The 17,447-nt window shown below is 39.2% G+C and overlaps 1 protein-coding gene across 2 annotated transcripts; it reads left to right on the forward strand.

Moving 5' to 3' along the window:
• Positions 1-473: 473 nt before the first annotated feature.
• LOC103968718 (uncharacterized) lies at positions 474-11,101 on the forward strand. Of its 2 annotated transcripts, XM_009382024.3 has the most exons (14): positions 474-811; positions 1,607-1,681; positions 1,761-1,868; positions 2,637-2,669; positions 2,754-2,843; positions 3,889-4,014; positions 5,231-5,374; positions 5,517-5,936; positions 6,037-6,171; positions 6,995-7,216; positions 7,362-7,637; positions 7,847-7,984; positions 9,016-9,321; positions 10,535-11,101. In XM_009382024.3, the coding sequence occupies exons 1-14, from the start codon at positions 620-622 to the stop codon at positions 10,748-10,750; spliced, it is 2,481 nt and encodes an 826-aa protein (XP_009380299.2). In that variant the 5' UTR covers positions 474-619; the 3' UTR covers positions 10,751-11,101. The 2 variants fall into 2 exon arrangements, with proteins under 2 accessions (XP_009380299.2, XP_009380300.2); XM_009382025.3 differs by lacking the exons at positions 474-811; positions 1,607-1,681 and having other exon boundaries at positions 1,764-1,868; positions 2,754-2,835.
• The last annotated feature ends 6,346 nt before the right edge of the window (positions 11,102-17,447 follow it).

Genomic DNA, 17,447 nt, shown 5'->3' on the forward strand with positions numbered 1-17,447 from the left:
TCTAATTAACGATGCAGAATTGTAAAGACATTTCATACCATCTTCGGAAACGAGACGTCTCCCATCTTATGTTTGACTTCATATTGAAGTCTACGCCCCCAACAAGAGAATGATTTGCCCGTAGGCACAATAGATGCTGTCATCCATTGATGCTCCTCTCCCATGAATTATTTTAACCCCTAAATAAATATGTGATCTACTACCAAAATAAATATCTTGTCTTTACATTTTAACCCCGATTTTATATATTTTTATTTTTATTAAATTATCGAAAAAAAGATAGATTCATTCTTTAGATTTCAGATTTCATAATTTTAATTTCGTTTAAGATTAAATATTTGGTCTTATAAAAAAAAGGGATTAAATTAATGTACTTATTTTTATATTATTATAAAGGACGGATACGTAAATTCGAGAAATCAGAAGATTTAAATATAATTACTAAAAATGGAGTAAGTAATGACGGCAGCGAAGATGGCGAAGTCGGAGGAGTTGAACAAGTCTTTGGTCGTCGCGTTCCTCCCTTCCGCCCCCTTCAATCCCCTCCGCTTCTACTTCCCGATTGCTCTCCTCCCGATTTCCTTCTCCAATTTCTGTTCCGATTCGTTGACGCCGGTACATGGTGAAGAGAAGATGGACGGGGTTTCAGGCGAAGGAGGCGGCGATGGAGCTGCTGAACCAGATGATGCGGGACAAGCCGTTGCTTCCCTTCTTGATCCCGCTCGGTCTCTTCGCCTGGGCCGTGGAGAGGTGGCTCGTGCCCTTCTCCAATTGGGTGCCGCTCGCCGCCGCCGTCTGGGTCACCATCCAGGTGAGTTGCCGACATCTGTGATGTCTTTAGGTCGTTCTTCTAGCGGAAAGGCAGCTTCTTTGTGATGATTTGGGTTAGCTGGCTCCTGTTGATGATCTTGGTGGAATCATGCGTTGGAATGATTCTATGTTTCGGCCCTTCTATCTGCATCTTCGATTGTCAAGCTCCAACGAGAATATTCAGTTCGGTCAAAAACACTTTTAATCCAACACGATCCCTATTCGACCTACATGTTTTCGGCACAAATCATATCAAAAGTAGATGTTCGTTTCACCAATCAAAGCCGACATAGATCTCAGCTGAGTTGCTGTCATTCTGAAACCTCATGATCGAAGCTCCCGACAGCGTGGAGCTTCGTGCGTCGATTGGTATCGAGCGAGTGACTGGCATGCCTGAAGGTGGGTGTTTTGCTCCTTATACGAGACTCTTAACGCTCGACTGCATCTATGATGAAACCTTGTCTACCTCAGGGCTGATCACCAGTGTGAGGGTGGCTCTCAAGCCTCGGTGCTGAGAGGGCCTCCGGCATGATTCATCGGCTTGGTCCTTGGGAATGGCCGGGACACCATGTAAAACATGATGAGCCATGTCCCCACGTGATTGAAGTCGGACACATGCCACATGTTCTAGCACATCCCACGACAGTGCTTTATGATGCAATGTTGAGCTAAATCTTTTATTAGCAATTGAATTTCTTGGTGAAAGTTGAACATAATTTTCTTAGACCTTTTTCTACCTTAAGCTTGTTAGGCATGAACATCTATTCTATTCGTACTTTTGTTTGTTGTGGTGCAGTATGGTAAGTTTCAGCGCCGGCTACTTGTAGAAGACATGAATAGAAGATGGAAGCAGCTCCTATTGAATACAGCAGTATGTTCAAGTCATCTATATTCTTTGCAGTTCATCTGGATGAACAAGTGGCTAATGTCATTTTATAATCACCATACAGCCTGTCACACCACTCGAGCCATGTGAATGGTTCAACAAACTTTTGGTGGAAGTTTGGCCCAATTATATGGAACCAAAACTCTCGAGAACATTTTTCTCAATGGTAGAGGTAAGTCTGTCCATTCAATTCAGCTGGTGCCATGTGTAAGTGTAAATATGTTCGTAAGATAAATATGTTGGTAGGAATTCTAAGTCACAGCTACCTTGTTATACAAGATTAGCTTCAATTAGTGTTAAAGGCACCATTTTCTTCAAACTCTTTAGTCTTATTGCTTTTTGGTCACAAGAGTTTTGACACTTACTTTGATGTGAATTACCCAGATGCCCATTTGAAACTCGTAATTGACAAAGTAGATCAAAGTGGAGGACTAACATCACTTATTTGAAATCAGTAGCAAAACATCAAGAAGTGTAGATGAGATGAAGTAATTTATCCTCATGCTCCAGAGATTACAAAGTGATTCAAAGAAAGCTTGGAATAGATGACTTCTTTTGTAAGCCAACAAGGTTGGAACCTAAAATTTGTAATGAATTTAAACATAAACAGAACATGTTGTGCATTATGTATCATTCAATTGGTAAAACTAATTCAGAAACTAGGACGTTGGGGTTGAGGTAAGTCCTTTCATGTCTATTAAAAAGTTCTAAGAAATGCTTCTTCTACCCACTTTCTGTTCATCTATCATTTACTCAAAGTGGCATATAAACAAGAACCAAGTTGAAAAAGGTTGACACATCTAACTTTGCCATTTTTTTTTTCACATGCCAACCAGGTGAACCATGAGTGTACAGGAAACTTTGTAGAGAGAATTTTTTTTACAAGATTTTTTTTAAATTGTACACGAAATAACTGAACAAGCTCTTCACTTTTTTGCAGAAGCGGTTAAAGTACCGGAAACCAAAGTGGATTGTAAGTGCAATTTTGATCATGTTTGTCTGGATTAATAATAATTCATAACCATTCCTCTGATGATTACTACATTTTTTTTGTCAGGAAAAAATAGAACTGCAGGAGTTCTCACTAGGTCCATGTCCACCTAATTTGGGTCGAAATGGCATTCAATGGATTACTTCAGGTGATCAGGTTTGATATTTTAGATTTTGCTTGATATTTGATCTACTCAATGCTTGAATAATATAAGAAGCTTCTTGATAGTCTCAGATTTTTCTTGACATTCGATCCACTTAATGTTTGGATAATATAGGAAACTCTTTTATTTGATTAATGTAGGAAAATCCAAATGATGTTAATAGGTGGATTCTCACAGACATTGAAATTACATGTGTGATAAAAAGTTCCATCTTCTCTAGGTGTAATTTATCCCCATGAATTGCAAAAGGATTAACTGCTTTATTGTTTGAGTCTACTCCAATATCTTCTGCTGATGGTATCAAGGTCATATCTGGTATCACCTGGCCTGGATCTGCTCCACTCAGTAGTACAAAATGATCCTGGTCCCTGTGCATTTTATCGCAAGAGATTGGGTCTCAGGTCGTCCACAGTAGTTTATAAGGTATGATCATATAGAAACCAAATGGAAGCTTTTACCGAGATTGAGTCACAAGAATCAAATAATTTATGAATAAGAACTAAGAAGTTATATTCAACTAATGGAGCTTCATAGCAAGAAAGAAAATTAAAATAACATGAGAATCTACATAGTAACACAAAAGTCAAGTTAAGACAACCATGTAGATCTAAGAACAATCAAACTTTAGTAATTTACACAAAAGTAAAAGATTTAATAGTTAGCAAGTACTTTGTTTTATCAAGATTAATTGGTGCATCGAGTCATAGAAAAGTTCCAATTCGATCCCAGTAATCAGATTCTAATCTCATCTCTATGCTTATTCTTCGATTTAAATATATTGGAACTTCGTTGAAATTTACATTTTCCTATGTGTTTTGTTCTGTAAGTTGATATACTAGATGTCAGTATCGAGTATATAATAATGTAGGAGTTATAAATGTGGTATCTTTCAAATAATAGATCTAATACTTCATTTGTTAAAGTGTTTATGCTTGCTTTATCAGATAGATACTGGTTGCAGTTTACATGACTGTCTACTTTTTTTCGTTATAGTCATCTGATACCAAGCTGAATATTCCTCATTTTTTTAATTTACAGCTAGTCATGCGACTGGGTTTTGATTGGGATGTAAATGACATGAGCATTTTGTTGCTTGCCAAGTTGGCAAAGCCATTGATTGGAACAGCCCGCATTGTCATTAATAGCATTCAGATCAAGGGAGATGTATGGAAGTTCTTTTCCCTTTTCATTTTTTTTTGTCTTTGCAATTTCTATGCTTGATGACTGCAACAAGATGTTTTTAAACTAAGTCATGACATTGATGGTTCCTCTCCATTTGATTTGAGATATGTTAGAAATAGTAGGTTTGTCATCCTCTTAACAAATTTGTACTATGGTCACCGCTTACCATGCTTACCGAGTTTCATGCCTTTTTGACACTTAATGTAGTCCACTTGCTAGAGTTCTCTAAGCCTTTGTAACTCGAAAGGTTCAGCAGCAGTTGTGGATTGATACCGCCAAATCATAAATCACAGCCCAAAACCTGATTAGTTAAACTGAAAGATGATTGTCCTTCCATAGCGTTTGTAAAGCTGTGATTATTGTAAAAGTCAGTTATATCGTGTCCTCTATATTTCCTGTGTTTCATAGGTTTCTGTACAACTATTTGGTTTACACATGGTTCCGATTTAATGTGCACATGCACACAGATAGATAGATACATACAATGGCTTTGTTTTCTGAACAGTGTCCTAGAAATTTGCATTCTTCAACATAGGTGGAACCGTGGAAACATAACCATATGTGTAACTTGATCACATTTCAGGACATATCAAGTTGTTGAAACTTTTTTGTGCAGTGCATGATATGCAAAGGCAACACAATGAGGATGATGCCTGGGTTTTGGGTGGCAGTTCTTGGATACATGATATTAAGAATTTGAAGGATAGAAATGAGAAGGACACTTCTTTTGTGGCAAAAATAGTCAAAGCCTGTCACTGATTTCATTAGGATCATAAAAAAGGTACGACAAGAAAAAAAGGGACAGAAGAGAGGAAAAAGAGGAGAGATAAATAAGGAACTTAAGAAAGCATGACACAATGGGAACAGTCAATCCCAACTAAGGTACAACAGATAATAGACTGGGTTGAGCCTTGCTGTTATGCTTATATTTCAGAGTAGTGTCACTCACGATATCTGCAAATCTAACTTTGTTGTTATTCTCTCTCTTAGTGAAGAATTTCATATATTTTCTGATTGTTTAGAGTGACCATGTAGAATACTATTTTGTCTCATTTTATGCAGTAACTGAGAGGGAATTTTTCAATCTTTGATATTAATCTCTACCACTAGAAACTGCTTATATTTTGAGTTTTGTTCCAAAAAAAATTTATCATTTCACTATTGAACTTAGAACCATTCTTCAATGTACATTGTGCAGCTACTTTTAAGACCGATTCTTGATGGCCAAGCAGTCCTGTATTCATTTGAATCAACTCCTGAGATCAGAATAGGTGTTGCATTTGGAAGCGGTGGTAGCCAAACACTTCCAGCTACAGAGCTGCCTGGTGTTCCAACTTGGTTGGTATGTTCCTCTATTTTTCTCGGTCTGAATGATAATGCTATGTGGATTTGTTAGAATTTAAGTTGTCTTTGACACAAATGCTGTGTTCAATTCGGTATATACATGTCATGACCTATTTGCTGCACAATCTTTCTATTACTAGGTCAAGCTATTCACAGAAACCATAGCTAAAATAATGGTTGAGCCTCGCCGTCATTGTTACTCTTTGCCGCCAGTGGATCTACGGAAGAAAGCCACTGGAGGTTTACTTTCAGTTACTGTAGTTTCAGCCAGTAATTTAGGCAGGAATAACTTGAAAAGCAGCAACTCAGGAACCCGACAAAGCACTATTGTAAGCAGCCATTTGTCAGGGAACTTGGGGAAAAAGGCTTTGAAGACATTTGTTGAAGTAGAAGTTGGTGATCTAACAAGAAGAACAAGTGTTAGTGAAGGGTTAAATCCCAGATGGGATGCTACCTTTAATATGATATTACATGGAGAAACTGGAATTCTCAAATTTCATCTTTATGAATGGGATCAAAGTGGTGTTAGGTTAAATTACTTAACCAGCTGTGAGATAAAGGTAACAGCAGTGAAAAATATTTTCACTTTATTCGTTAGTGTTCTTTACACTATTTTTTAATATTTATTAAGCAACTTTCTACAATGATGATTGTCGGCAGATGAAGTATGTCGCAGATGATTCTACAGTATTTTGGGCAATAGGGCATAGATCTGGTGTAGTGGCAAAACAAGCTGAGAATTGTGGGAAAGAAGTAGAGATGACTATTCCGTTTGAAGAAGCTAATCTAGGGGAGGTACAATATTCTTTTTGATATTTTTGGTCTGCTTGTAATTAATTACACAATATTCTTGTATATGATTTCTAATTTCTTTATACTTGGCAAAATTAGTATGATGAATCTCTGTTTCTTTGTATATGAGTTACAGTTGCTCCATGTAAACTTGTGTACATTATTACTGCATCATATGCTCCAATATGATTCTATCAATATCATGATACACCTATTCTTCCATACAAATGTTGCACTAGTAACGTATTTTGTGAATGTTATCAGGAAGTTGGGAGATTTTGTATTCCTACTTTTAAGAAGCAACATTAATTTTAGTCGTCTATATAAGAATTTCTTACTAAATGACTTCAAAAGTTTGTTTGATGGAATTTAGTTATCTTCAAAGAGCTTGACTGAATAAGCCATGGTGTCTTATTTCACAAGAACAACAACAATGGTCAAACTAAAAATTAGTATGTTTTTTTATCATTGTTAGTGTAGTTTAATTGGACCTTGATTGTATTTCTTCTTGCCCGGGTAATCCTAAACGATTAACCTCATTTCTCAAGCACATATAACTTTTGATCTCTCAGTTTCCATCACCTTAAATTGTATTTTTTTATATTGCTGTTGAATTATGCACTGTCATATTCACTATAAAAAATATGCACTTGTAAGCAGAAATGCTTATACGAAAACCCCTCTCTGTTTTAGAATTGCAAGCATTTTTCTTGTTCCCAATTTACATCTCTATAAAAACATTGGATTGTTAACTGTTCGTGTTCATTTTATTTTATTTCTCTAGCAATGCCATATCTGACTTGCTATGGTTCTCTTTAATTCACAGTTGACAGTGAGGCTTATTCTTAAAGAATGGCAATTTTCAGATGGTTCTGTAAGCTTGAGTAACTCTACCAACAGTGCAGCACAACTGTTGATGTATAATTCACATAATCTTCAGTTGAGAACAGGAAGGAAGCTCAAAGTAACTGTAGTAGAAGGACGGAGCCTGTCTACAAAAGATAAATCTGGAAAATGTGACCCCTATGTTAAGCTTCAATATGGAAAGGTTGGCTGCTATGTTGTTAATCTTTGATCTTCATCTACAATTTTCTTTTCACTTTTGCTTTATTTCAAAGATATAGCAGCACGTGATAGATATTTTTGCTTCTGTGTCTACCTTATTGTTCTAACAGAAAATGGTATCTTTGTAGGCTTTTTATCGAACAAAAATTATTTCTCATACTTCAGATCCAGTGTGGAAGCACATATTTGAATTTGATGAAATAGGAGGTGGTGAATATCTCAAAATCAAATGTTATAGTGCAGATATATTTGGAGATGAGAACATTGGATGTGCACGGGTGAACCTAGAAGGAATTTCAGAAGGTTCATGCAGGGATATCTGGGTGCCTCTTGAGAAAGTTAACTCTGGAGAGTTGAGGTTCCAAATAGAAGTAGTAAAGAATGAGGACAATGAAAGCTTGAAAGTATGTGGCTAATTGACTCTTGGTTGATATTTTAGTTGCAAAAAGCATATAGCTCACTGTTTTTTCTGCTATTAACTTTTAAAATGAGAGGATATACTTGCAATTTTTACCGGGTCTCATTGTTATTTAGGGCATTCCATTTTGTGAATATTGATGTTCATCGTTATTTAGTTTCTCATGTGTTACTAGCTCACTTAAATCATTTGCAGAATTTAGGAATGAAACAGGGATCTGGCTGGATTGAACTAGTACTAGTTGAAGCTAAAGATTTAGTTGCTGCTGATATAAGAGGAACCAGTGACCCTTATGTGAGGGTACATTATGGGAACATTAAGAAACGAACGAAGGTCAGGCAACCGTTCTACTATTCTGACATTGACATGGCAGATCTTTTATTCTTTTGAATGTTCTTTCATGCAATCTGCAGGTGGACATGATTAATGTTTCTATAAAGGAATTTTAATTGATTGGTGAAAACATGGATCTATTCTCAGCATTAAATTTTGTTGAAGGCAATGTTTTTAGTCAAATAAACAGTCATCATAACTCTTTTGTTGTCACTAATAAAGTTCTATTAGTTTTTCTTCTCTCTCTCTCTCTCTCTCTCTCTCTCTCTCTCTTCACATAATAAATCCTAATTGACTCATGTCATTTAGCCAATGCATGTATATCTTTTAAAACCATTTTCTATTACTTTATCCTTGATCAAGAGTTAGACTTAAGTTGACAGAGATTGTGTGCTATTTGTGACCTAAAATTACTTTCATCATAAAACTTCACAAAATTTTTAACAATTCAAATAAAACAATTCCTGTATTTGTATGCAGTTCTTGTTAGAATGATAAGCACCCCGGTGGTTGGGATCTTCTAATATCATCAGCTTTGTATATGCACCTGTGGTCTGTGATGACCTTGTAGAGCAATTTTCTTAGGTTCTTCTACCAAAACTTCAGGTAACTTAGATGAGTGCTCTAGCTAAACTCAGGAAGAGGCACAGTTATGGCAAATTAGCCCGTTGATTCCTTTAACAGATGACTAGGGATGGTTATTCACTAGCCACCGTGATAATATATAATCTAGGCTATTTGCTTTAATTAAATGTGAAATATTCCTAGCTATGCAATGTTTATAAAATCTACATGAATCACTTGATATCATATTCAACCTGTTCTAGTCTATGAAGCTCGAAAATTACTTCATTTGTCTGCAGTTTACGGTTGTCATCAGTTAACTTCTTGACATGATGTGCATCTTTGACACAAATGGTCTTGCTTTTAAAGTTCTTTGAATGTAACTGAAAAGAAGTGTATATTTTTAGTTGTTTCTCAACTGATCATAGTTGGAGCATAAGTTATTAATACTTGTACTCAATGTGCAGGTCATTTACAAAACACTGGTTCCTCAATGGAACCAAACCTTAGAGTTTCCGGACAATGGCAGTCCCATGATTTTACATGTGAAGGATCATAATGCTGTACTGCCCACATCTAGCATAGGTCATTGCACAGTGGAATATGAAGCCTTGCCACCAAATCAAACAGCTGACAAGTGGATTCCTCTCCAAGGTGTAAAGAGTGGGGAGATCCATGTACGAATAACAAGAAAAATTCCAGATCTGCAGAAGAAATCCAACTTAGATACTGTTGTGTCTTCATTAAGCAAAGCACATAAGATATCCACGCTGGTAAGCTGTTCTGTTGGAGTTCTAAAGGCTACTTATTCGTTATTCTTTTTCCTAGGAGAATCATAATTGAGATTTCATTGCATATTTGCATGATTAGTGAAAGATCAGCTGTGAAGTATAATCATCCATCTTTGACCTATATAATAGAACATCCATATGCTGGATGCAGTGGAATCTAATCAAGGTGAGAAAGTGACGTAGAATTGGACTGTTAGCCCCAGTCTGCTCATTTATGTAGTATAATATCAGTAATCTAGGATTCAGTTTGAGGGTTTAATGAAGTTTCACATTGAATGTTCATGACCTAGGCTCCGATTTAAGAGTTCAATGAAGGGCTGCATAAGATGTTCGGTTTAACTTCTTGCAAATAAATAAAAAATTGAATTATTACATGTTTCAATGTTGCCATCAACTGGTAGCCAAGCTCATATATAGGAAGAGGGAGCTTTGTGGTACTATATTAGAATCAGCTTTTCAGTTCTGTCACTTTGAATTAATGTGTAGATTAGTATCTGATCATAACTGAGAAAAATGTTGTGTACATTGACTCTCACTAGATCATGTAGCGGTGCGAATCTTGTGCGCTGAGTTTACTCTTTTTATGTTAGAACTGAAGCTTTGCTAGGTTTACATATAAAATGACTTGACCAAACCCCTTTTTTGGGTGTATTTGAGACATGAATGTCTCTGTGGACACATTTGTTCCCGCAGAAAAGTAGAGATGGATTTTGCTTCCGCTTAGAATAAGAGAATTTTTCCTCTCAACTTTATAATCACATAGATATGGATGATTAACGTGGATATTGTCAAAGATGTAATACAACTTTTGTCAATTCTCAATTTGTCTTCCATGTAGTCTATTCTTCTATTCTTCTCTATATCCTAAAAGTCAAAGGTTAAGAGGAAAATATTTTTCTCCTCCTAAGAATAGTAATGTTCATCTCTCTATATATTATGTTTGTACATGTAAACATGCACGTGCTTGCTTCTTTGCATGTGTTGTATATTGGAAATTAGCTTTTGTAGCTTGAAGCATTTTTTTTTATATACGAATAAACATAAATGTTATGAAGTTTTAGATTTTGAGGCATTTCTTGTGCTGGCTGGTCTTGTGCCTTTGTGAAACATATTCCATGCGTAAAACATATTTTTTTTCTTTTTTCTTTTTTGGTTTTCATGTGTGATATTAACTGCTAAAGTACAATAAATATAGATCAGAGACATCTTAAAGAAGTTTCAAGGCCTGATTGAGGATGGTGATCTAGAGGGGTTATCACTGGCTTTAAGTGAAGTAGAAAGTGCTGAAGATGAACAGGAGGAATACATGATTCAACTTCAAAGAGAAAAGACACTATTGATCAACAAAATAAGCGAACTTGGCCACGAAATCAGTAGAACATCCTCTGCTCCAACCAAGATGTCATACTGAAACTCGAACATGTTTTGCCAAGTTGCTTATTTTGTTCCTGCTACGCACTATATTTCGGCCAACAGACTCAACACTTCCTTGACTACAAGCTGTAAATGAACAGAAGCATAGTATACAAGAAGAAGGGGATACTCGAGAAGTTACATGATAATATGTGGCTAGCTGCTTACTTTTCCTACGACCACAGCTAGATTTTAATTGGAAATACTATTTAGAAACAAGCCAACATTTTAATTGTCCTATTTGTAAGGACTGTTTACCATGTCATTCATTGTAAAATATGTGATGTGGAAAACTTGCTTCCAGAACTGTGATTATTATTTGGTTGTATAACATGAAGAGTTCATGATAGATCTGTTTGCTCTGTATTCTTTGGAATGAAACACTTGCATCGATCAGTGTGCCTCATTCTCCATACAGGAAATGTTGTGGTTTTCTTTCGAAAGATAAAATGGTAAAGACCGATTTTGATCTCAAGATATTGTTTGATAAATTCTCTACTTGTCAAGCTAGCTAATTTATTCGATATGGCCTGATATCCGAATTCGTATGTGTAGAAGTAATCTTTCATCCTTCAAAGTGTCACCTTTTCTTTCGTTATGGATCGATCTCAAGAACGTGCGATGAAGGATGACTGAATAATATGACGTGCGAGGCGCAGTTAAAGCTTCGATGCACGTGCGATTAGCGAATGCGAGAATTATCCCTCCAGTAACTGATCTCCCGATAGGGTAAAAGCCTGCCGCCATTGTGTCCCCAAGTCCCACTATTAATAGCCCGATTGCCAGCCAACGTTCCACAGACATGCCTCCCGCAGACGAGCTGGCCAACCCGAGCGCCCATTTCCCCCTAGCTCGCCCTCTGTCCTCTTCCTCACCCGATCGTGTCTCCCCTGCGTGAGACAGTAATGGACGAGGCAAGACGTGGGGGTGGGCGGCGCGGTGAAAGGTCGAAGAAGGTGTACAAGTATGTCTCACCTCGTTTGTAAGTCGTCGTCGTCTTCCCCTCTCTCGGCCACCACCGCTTCTGTCGCGCAACAGCGACACCCCGTTATCACATACGCTCGTGCCCCGAAGGTCATACACACCAGCCCCTCCAGCTTCATGGAACTCGTGCAGAAGCTTACCGGGCTTCCCCGCGCTCCGCTGCCCGCCACCGTGAACAGAGTACAGGTAGCGACAATTTACATCGTGATGGCAGCGATTCCACAGTGCTTCAGAACTGATGGGCGCAGCTGCATGAGCCATGAGAGCATGTCGTGGAAGAAGTTGCATGGCGATAGCTACTCGTCTTCCTGGTCGCATGCAACGGCACTCCCTATTTATATAGGGAGTGCCGTATTTATCTTACCGTATTCTAACACTTGAAGGAATTCACCACTTACAACTTTTCTCTGTCTAGAAATTTCATCGATAGAATTATCTAAATTTTCTCCCCTCTTTCTTCTCTCTCTCTCTCTCTCTGAATTTTCTTCCCTTCCCCTTCACTCCCTAATTTTTTCTCTTTTTCTCCTCCTTTTTGTTATGTAATATATCGAGGGATTTTCTTGGCCGCAAAGCTGGAATCAGATGTTTTCATCAAGATTTGTGTAGATGATGAGTCAATTTTATATATATATATATATATATATATATATATATATATATATATATATATATATATATGATGTGTGAAATCCGTTACATTGCTAAGCACCTGAATTGGGCCTGGTTATGTACAGGCCCATACCGGCCCATGTCCGACCGATGTCACATATGTCATCATTTTCTGTGGTTGAAGATATATATATATATATATATATATATATATATATATATATATATATATATATATATATATATATATATATATATCCTTTCGATCAAACGTACACCCCTTAATTATTTGTGCTGCTGGCTTGAAATAAGATCAAACTGCTGCCTCCATTTGAAGTAGCCACAGCTGCCATCTGCTGCATCTCTCTAGGATTAACTGCTGGCTCCATCCAAGTTGGCTTCTTCCACTTGCCACAGCTGCCGTCTGCTGCATCTCTGTAGTGTGTCATCCGATCGAAACTCGAACGTCGCATCACATCTCTTGACTATTTCATGTCGATGACCATATCATGCCTCTCTCACCGTCGTTTTTGGAGCTTGCTTGGTTTGGTTGATGAGAGCGTGTGGTGGAGCGTTGCAAATGGGGTTGTAGGAGATCCAGGAGAGAGCCCCGCCAAAATCTATGATGTTAAAAGTTGTTAGATTTTGGTGAGACAGAGTGCCCCCATGTTTCTGCCTCCGCCGCAGCCTTTTTAGGACCCTCCACAGGTAATCATATCCAAATGGATGGTGACTTGACAACAGTGTCGTGGGATTTCCCTCTCTTCAATCTCCTCCTCCTCCTCCTCCTCTTCCTCCCGCCTGCCTTGGGACGACAACAGTAAGAAATATTAACAGCCACCCAATTCGTACACTCCCACCACCACCACCACCACCTCACCTTTCCCACCGTCATCGCCTCCGTCTTCGCATCGCTCCCACGCTTCTAAGACCCACCCCCACTTTGTCAGACTTATCATTCATGGCAAGAGCAAACAAATGCTAGATTAATGGAGCTTACGCCCTGCACAAATATCCCATCCACATGGAGTGAACTCTAAAGCTTCTACCCTGTTGTATCTATGGATTCGGAACGATTTACAGACCGAGAAAAAGAACATCAAGATCTATCTATGAGCTTAAAGACTGAATCTACTGCAGGTTGTACTGAGGTCATTTAAACGTGCAGATAACGACACCGACACCATTGATTCTTACGTGTAATATGTGGAGGTTTTGCGCGAGAATAATGTCGATCGTCTGCAGCCGTAAATGCCATGTACCTGATGAGAGAAAACGGCTGTTTTTATGACGCCGTACCCCGTGAAGCAGCGCACTCCACATCATACCGTGCTGAGAGAGAGAGAGAGAGAGAGAGAGAGAGAGAGAGCAAGTCATTAGGTGGAGATGGCTGGGGTTATTAGAGAGAGACAGAGAGAGAGAGGGGTTGGTGGTGGTAGAGAAAGGGAAAGGTCAGGAGGCACAAAAATAGGGTAGTAGGGGGTACGTACACTGTTGCATGCAGGGGTTGGACATTCGTCCTCCTTTCCATGCACATGAGAGCAAATTGCAGTGGCTCGCAACTCCCCATTAATGTTAATGAAAGTAACCAGTTTTATGATTCACATCTGAACGTGATCTCAAACTCGTGGAAAAAGACAACAGCATGCAGCTTTTACTGCACTCGCCATTTGTTTACATCTCTCTCCCTCTCTCCCCCCTCAGTTTCACCCTATTGTACAACGGACTAGTTGCTGTTCCACCATTTCTCACCCTGACAAAGGACACCGATCATAACAAAACTTGATTACCACCAGATCGCTCGCATATATGTGCAATATGTGACATCCATTTGCAGCTTGACAGCAGACCAACACCCAAAACATGTCTCACCACACATACGAAGGATTGGAGACAAATACCCTAATCAGCTTTTGAAGGATATTCGAATGCGACTTTTATGGCAACCTATATATATATTTCACCACTATGCATCAGATCGAAACCATTTCTTTTTCCCTGTTTGAATCACCGCTAGAGAGTTAGCCTGACGCCGAACATCCACCGGTTGTGCGCTTTCATAGCCTCGACCACTCGTGCATGTATATAGATAGCATGAATATGTATAAGAAAAATAGATTAAGACTCACGCCACAACGACAACGTGTTTCTTTCTTTTTTCTGCCGATCCTTAATGTTTGGCTACTGTTATAACTAATCATGCTTCAGACCATAGGAGGAAGAGGAGGAGGAAGAGGAGGGGAGAGAGAGAGAGAGAGAGAGAGAGAGGACGACAGCAGCTTGACAAAGGGCGGAGATGCCCGAGAGAGGTACAGGGGACAGGTGCTTGACAAACATCCGGCACTGAGAGACAAAAAGAGGACGGAGAAGAAAGATTTCAAATCATGTGAGATGGGCATGGAAAAGCTTCCCCCTCTTTCGCTCTCCCCAGCTACAGGCGCAGCATCCCTCCAGTCTCAACTGTCAGTGATGGAGCAGTAGCTATTCTTAGAAATCTATTACATCTTGTCACCCACCCCCGCTTCCTTTCTTGTCTTACTCCACAGGATAAAAGAGAAATTTTGGTGAGTGGGCGCACCGCACAGCAAGGAGAAGAGCCCACGCCTCTCTCGTACTTGTCCTTTTCCATCTCCTCCTTCCTCCTACCCAAGGAAACCATGGACTGATGTTTCTGATGCTTCCCCGATCAGGATTAGTCGATGACCATGATTCATGCAATCATCTCCAGATCAGGTCAACTAACCAGTACCGTAAGATGATGGGATTGTCACAACCATTTAAGGTTACATACTGCTCGGACCGGGGAGAATGCAACTCGGAAGAATTACATGAATCCCACAAAAGTAATGCTAATCTAATATCTATATATTATCTTCAGTTGGGTTTGCAAAAGAAAAAGAGAGTTGTCCAAATCGAACTTACTTGTAGTTTAGGATAAAGCAACATGAGAGATTGTTATGGAGGAGAATGCAACTGTCGATGCAGACATGTATCTGAAGCAACGTGACATTGATGGTCAGGACCTCTCATGTACATGTTCGATGGAAATGCTGTTGTTATTACGAAGATGTTGCCCAGTAAAGCATCGGTTGTGCATGCAATAAACTGTCGGCAAGATCCTAGTTTTCGATAAAAACATTAATAGGAGCAAATTAGGGATGAATTTGCAGCAGTGCAACAAGTTGGCCATGATGAGGATTTAGATTGTAGTGGTGGCTCCAATGATGCATAAGTCCAAGTGCTACCACATGACACCCTTTTAAAGCACGAGTTCAAAGGGGACATCTTCCAAAGAAGGCAAGGTTAGACATATTGTGTAAGTTAACTGAGTCTATGTTGGCTCGCGACGGTACATGCCCCAAACTTCATTGTACAGGCGGCACTGGCTATTGCAATCGCCACGGATGATGAAGAAGCTTAAGTTGTGCTAATGAATGTGATCAGGTAATTGGTATAAAAGAAGACAATGTTTTTGCAAGCAATATGGTATCGGAAACTCCTAATTGGCATATCTATTTTTCCTTCAAACACAAGATGTGCATGACAGTAATGCAAACCCTACATATTTGATTTTGCCTCGGTACTTTATAGGCACACTGAGACGCATGCACATGCATATATACAGTGTGCATGCATCAGATAGCCAGAATCTCTGCACTCCATCAAACTATTCCATTAATTAATCCGAGCTGTGAAAAGGGTGTGTCTGCACAGGGTCAGATCATTCCACCATTTTTGCTGTGTCCAACTTAGCTGTAGAATTCCATGTAGAAATATATATATATATATATATATATATATATATCTCGCAGCGGAGATAATCTCAAGTGCTCCTCCTCATGCCGGTGAGTATGGCAGGTGAGAAATCATTATACCCAACAGGTTTCGAACCTAACACTAGAGGAAGTTTCCATGATTGGATTCTCGGAAGGATCACATTCTCGAGCAGTCCCGAACCAGAATCTCGTCGAGTCAAAAGATTTGTAGGAGAACCAAGACATCTAAGAATGAATGTTCAGGATAATTAACAAGTCATCAAAGTTCAAAAGATCAGATTTATTGTCTAAATTCTTGTCAAACAAACGAGGTTGCTATGGTCGAACAGCAGAATCTAAGATTCTTGGAGAATCCGGAAATCAGATATTAGGTTTAGAGTTTTGCCAGCAGTGAGCAAACATGGTTTCATTTTCATGGTTTCATTTATATATATATATATATATATATATATAGAGAGAGAGAGAGAGAGAGAGAGAGAGAGAGAGAGAGAGAGGGAAATACACACATGGAAACGATCAAGTTGTGGACTTACATGCAATTGTTTTCTCATTATCAGTGATGTTCAATCACTTTTCTCATCGGTTTGTCCATCACCTAGCTGAGAGGAAAGGCTATTATAAGCTGCAAACATATTGTTTACAGACATGGATGAGTACGATTTGGATGATCACAACGGTGTGGGTTAAACGGGTCAGGTTTAGTTAGAGTCGGGTGGACGAGAAATCGAGCGTGAATCACACACAGCCGAGACAGCTCCGAATTGCCACCTCAAAATCTTTGGTAGCAGAAGAAAACACGGGTCCAAGGGGCACAGTTCAAATAATGTAAAAGAGGGTACTGACCAAATAGGTCGCAGATGTAGTTGACAACAGCAGCACCACAAAGCCAAGAGAGGTACACTCTGTGATGGCCCTTATCATAAATAGGCTACATCTGAGACTGTAGGCCTACTATGCCCTTCTCAACTAAATACCCAAGCATCACTTTGTAAGGGGTGCCCTTGTCCTTATTGCCTCGCACGGGATGACATCCTTGCCGCGGAGGACACCCATCTCACGTGCCCGCTGTCCACCCAGCCCTCTCCGGTCGTCCATCGAGGATCCGGTGGCGAGGAGGAGAGGCTGCATGGGTGAGGGAGAGGGAGGGCTTGCGTGGAAGCCATGCCGTTGTAATTACTCATGCAGGGAGGCGCAGTTGGAAAGATATGAAGCAGTGGGAGAGGAGGAGTAGAGTAGGGTTTGTAGGGAGGGGGAGAGAGAGAGAGAGAGAGATGAGAGAGAGAGAGAGAGAGAGAGAGAGAGAGGAGCGAAGGCCACGTCCCTCTC

The sequence above is a fragment of the Musa acuminata genome, chromosome BXJ1-10, assembly GCF_036884655.1.
Source record: "Musa acuminata AAA Group cultivar baxijiao chromosome BXJ1-10, Cavendish_Baxijiao_AAA, whole genome shotgun sequence".
NCBI classification, from domain to species: Eukaryota; Viridiplantae; Streptophyta; class Magnoliopsida; order Zingiberales; family Musaceae; genus Musa; species Musa acuminata.

What these genes read in the sequence shown, in the direction of transcription:
- LOC103968718 (XM_009382024.3), top strand. Translation starts at nt 620, where the DNA reads ATGGTGAAGAGAAGATGGACGGGGTTTCAGGCGAAGGAGGCGGCGATG. An exon ending in ACCGGAAACCAAAGTGGATT is followed by an intron (nt 2,670 to 2,753) that starts GTAAGTGCAATT and finishes TTTTTTTGTCAG; the next exon opens with GAAAAAATAGAACTGCAGGA. An exon ending in TAACCAGCTGTGAGATAAAG is followed by an intron (nt 5,937 to 6,036) that starts GTAACAGCAGTG and finishes GATTGTCGGCAG; the next exon opens with ATGAAGTATGTCGCAGATGA.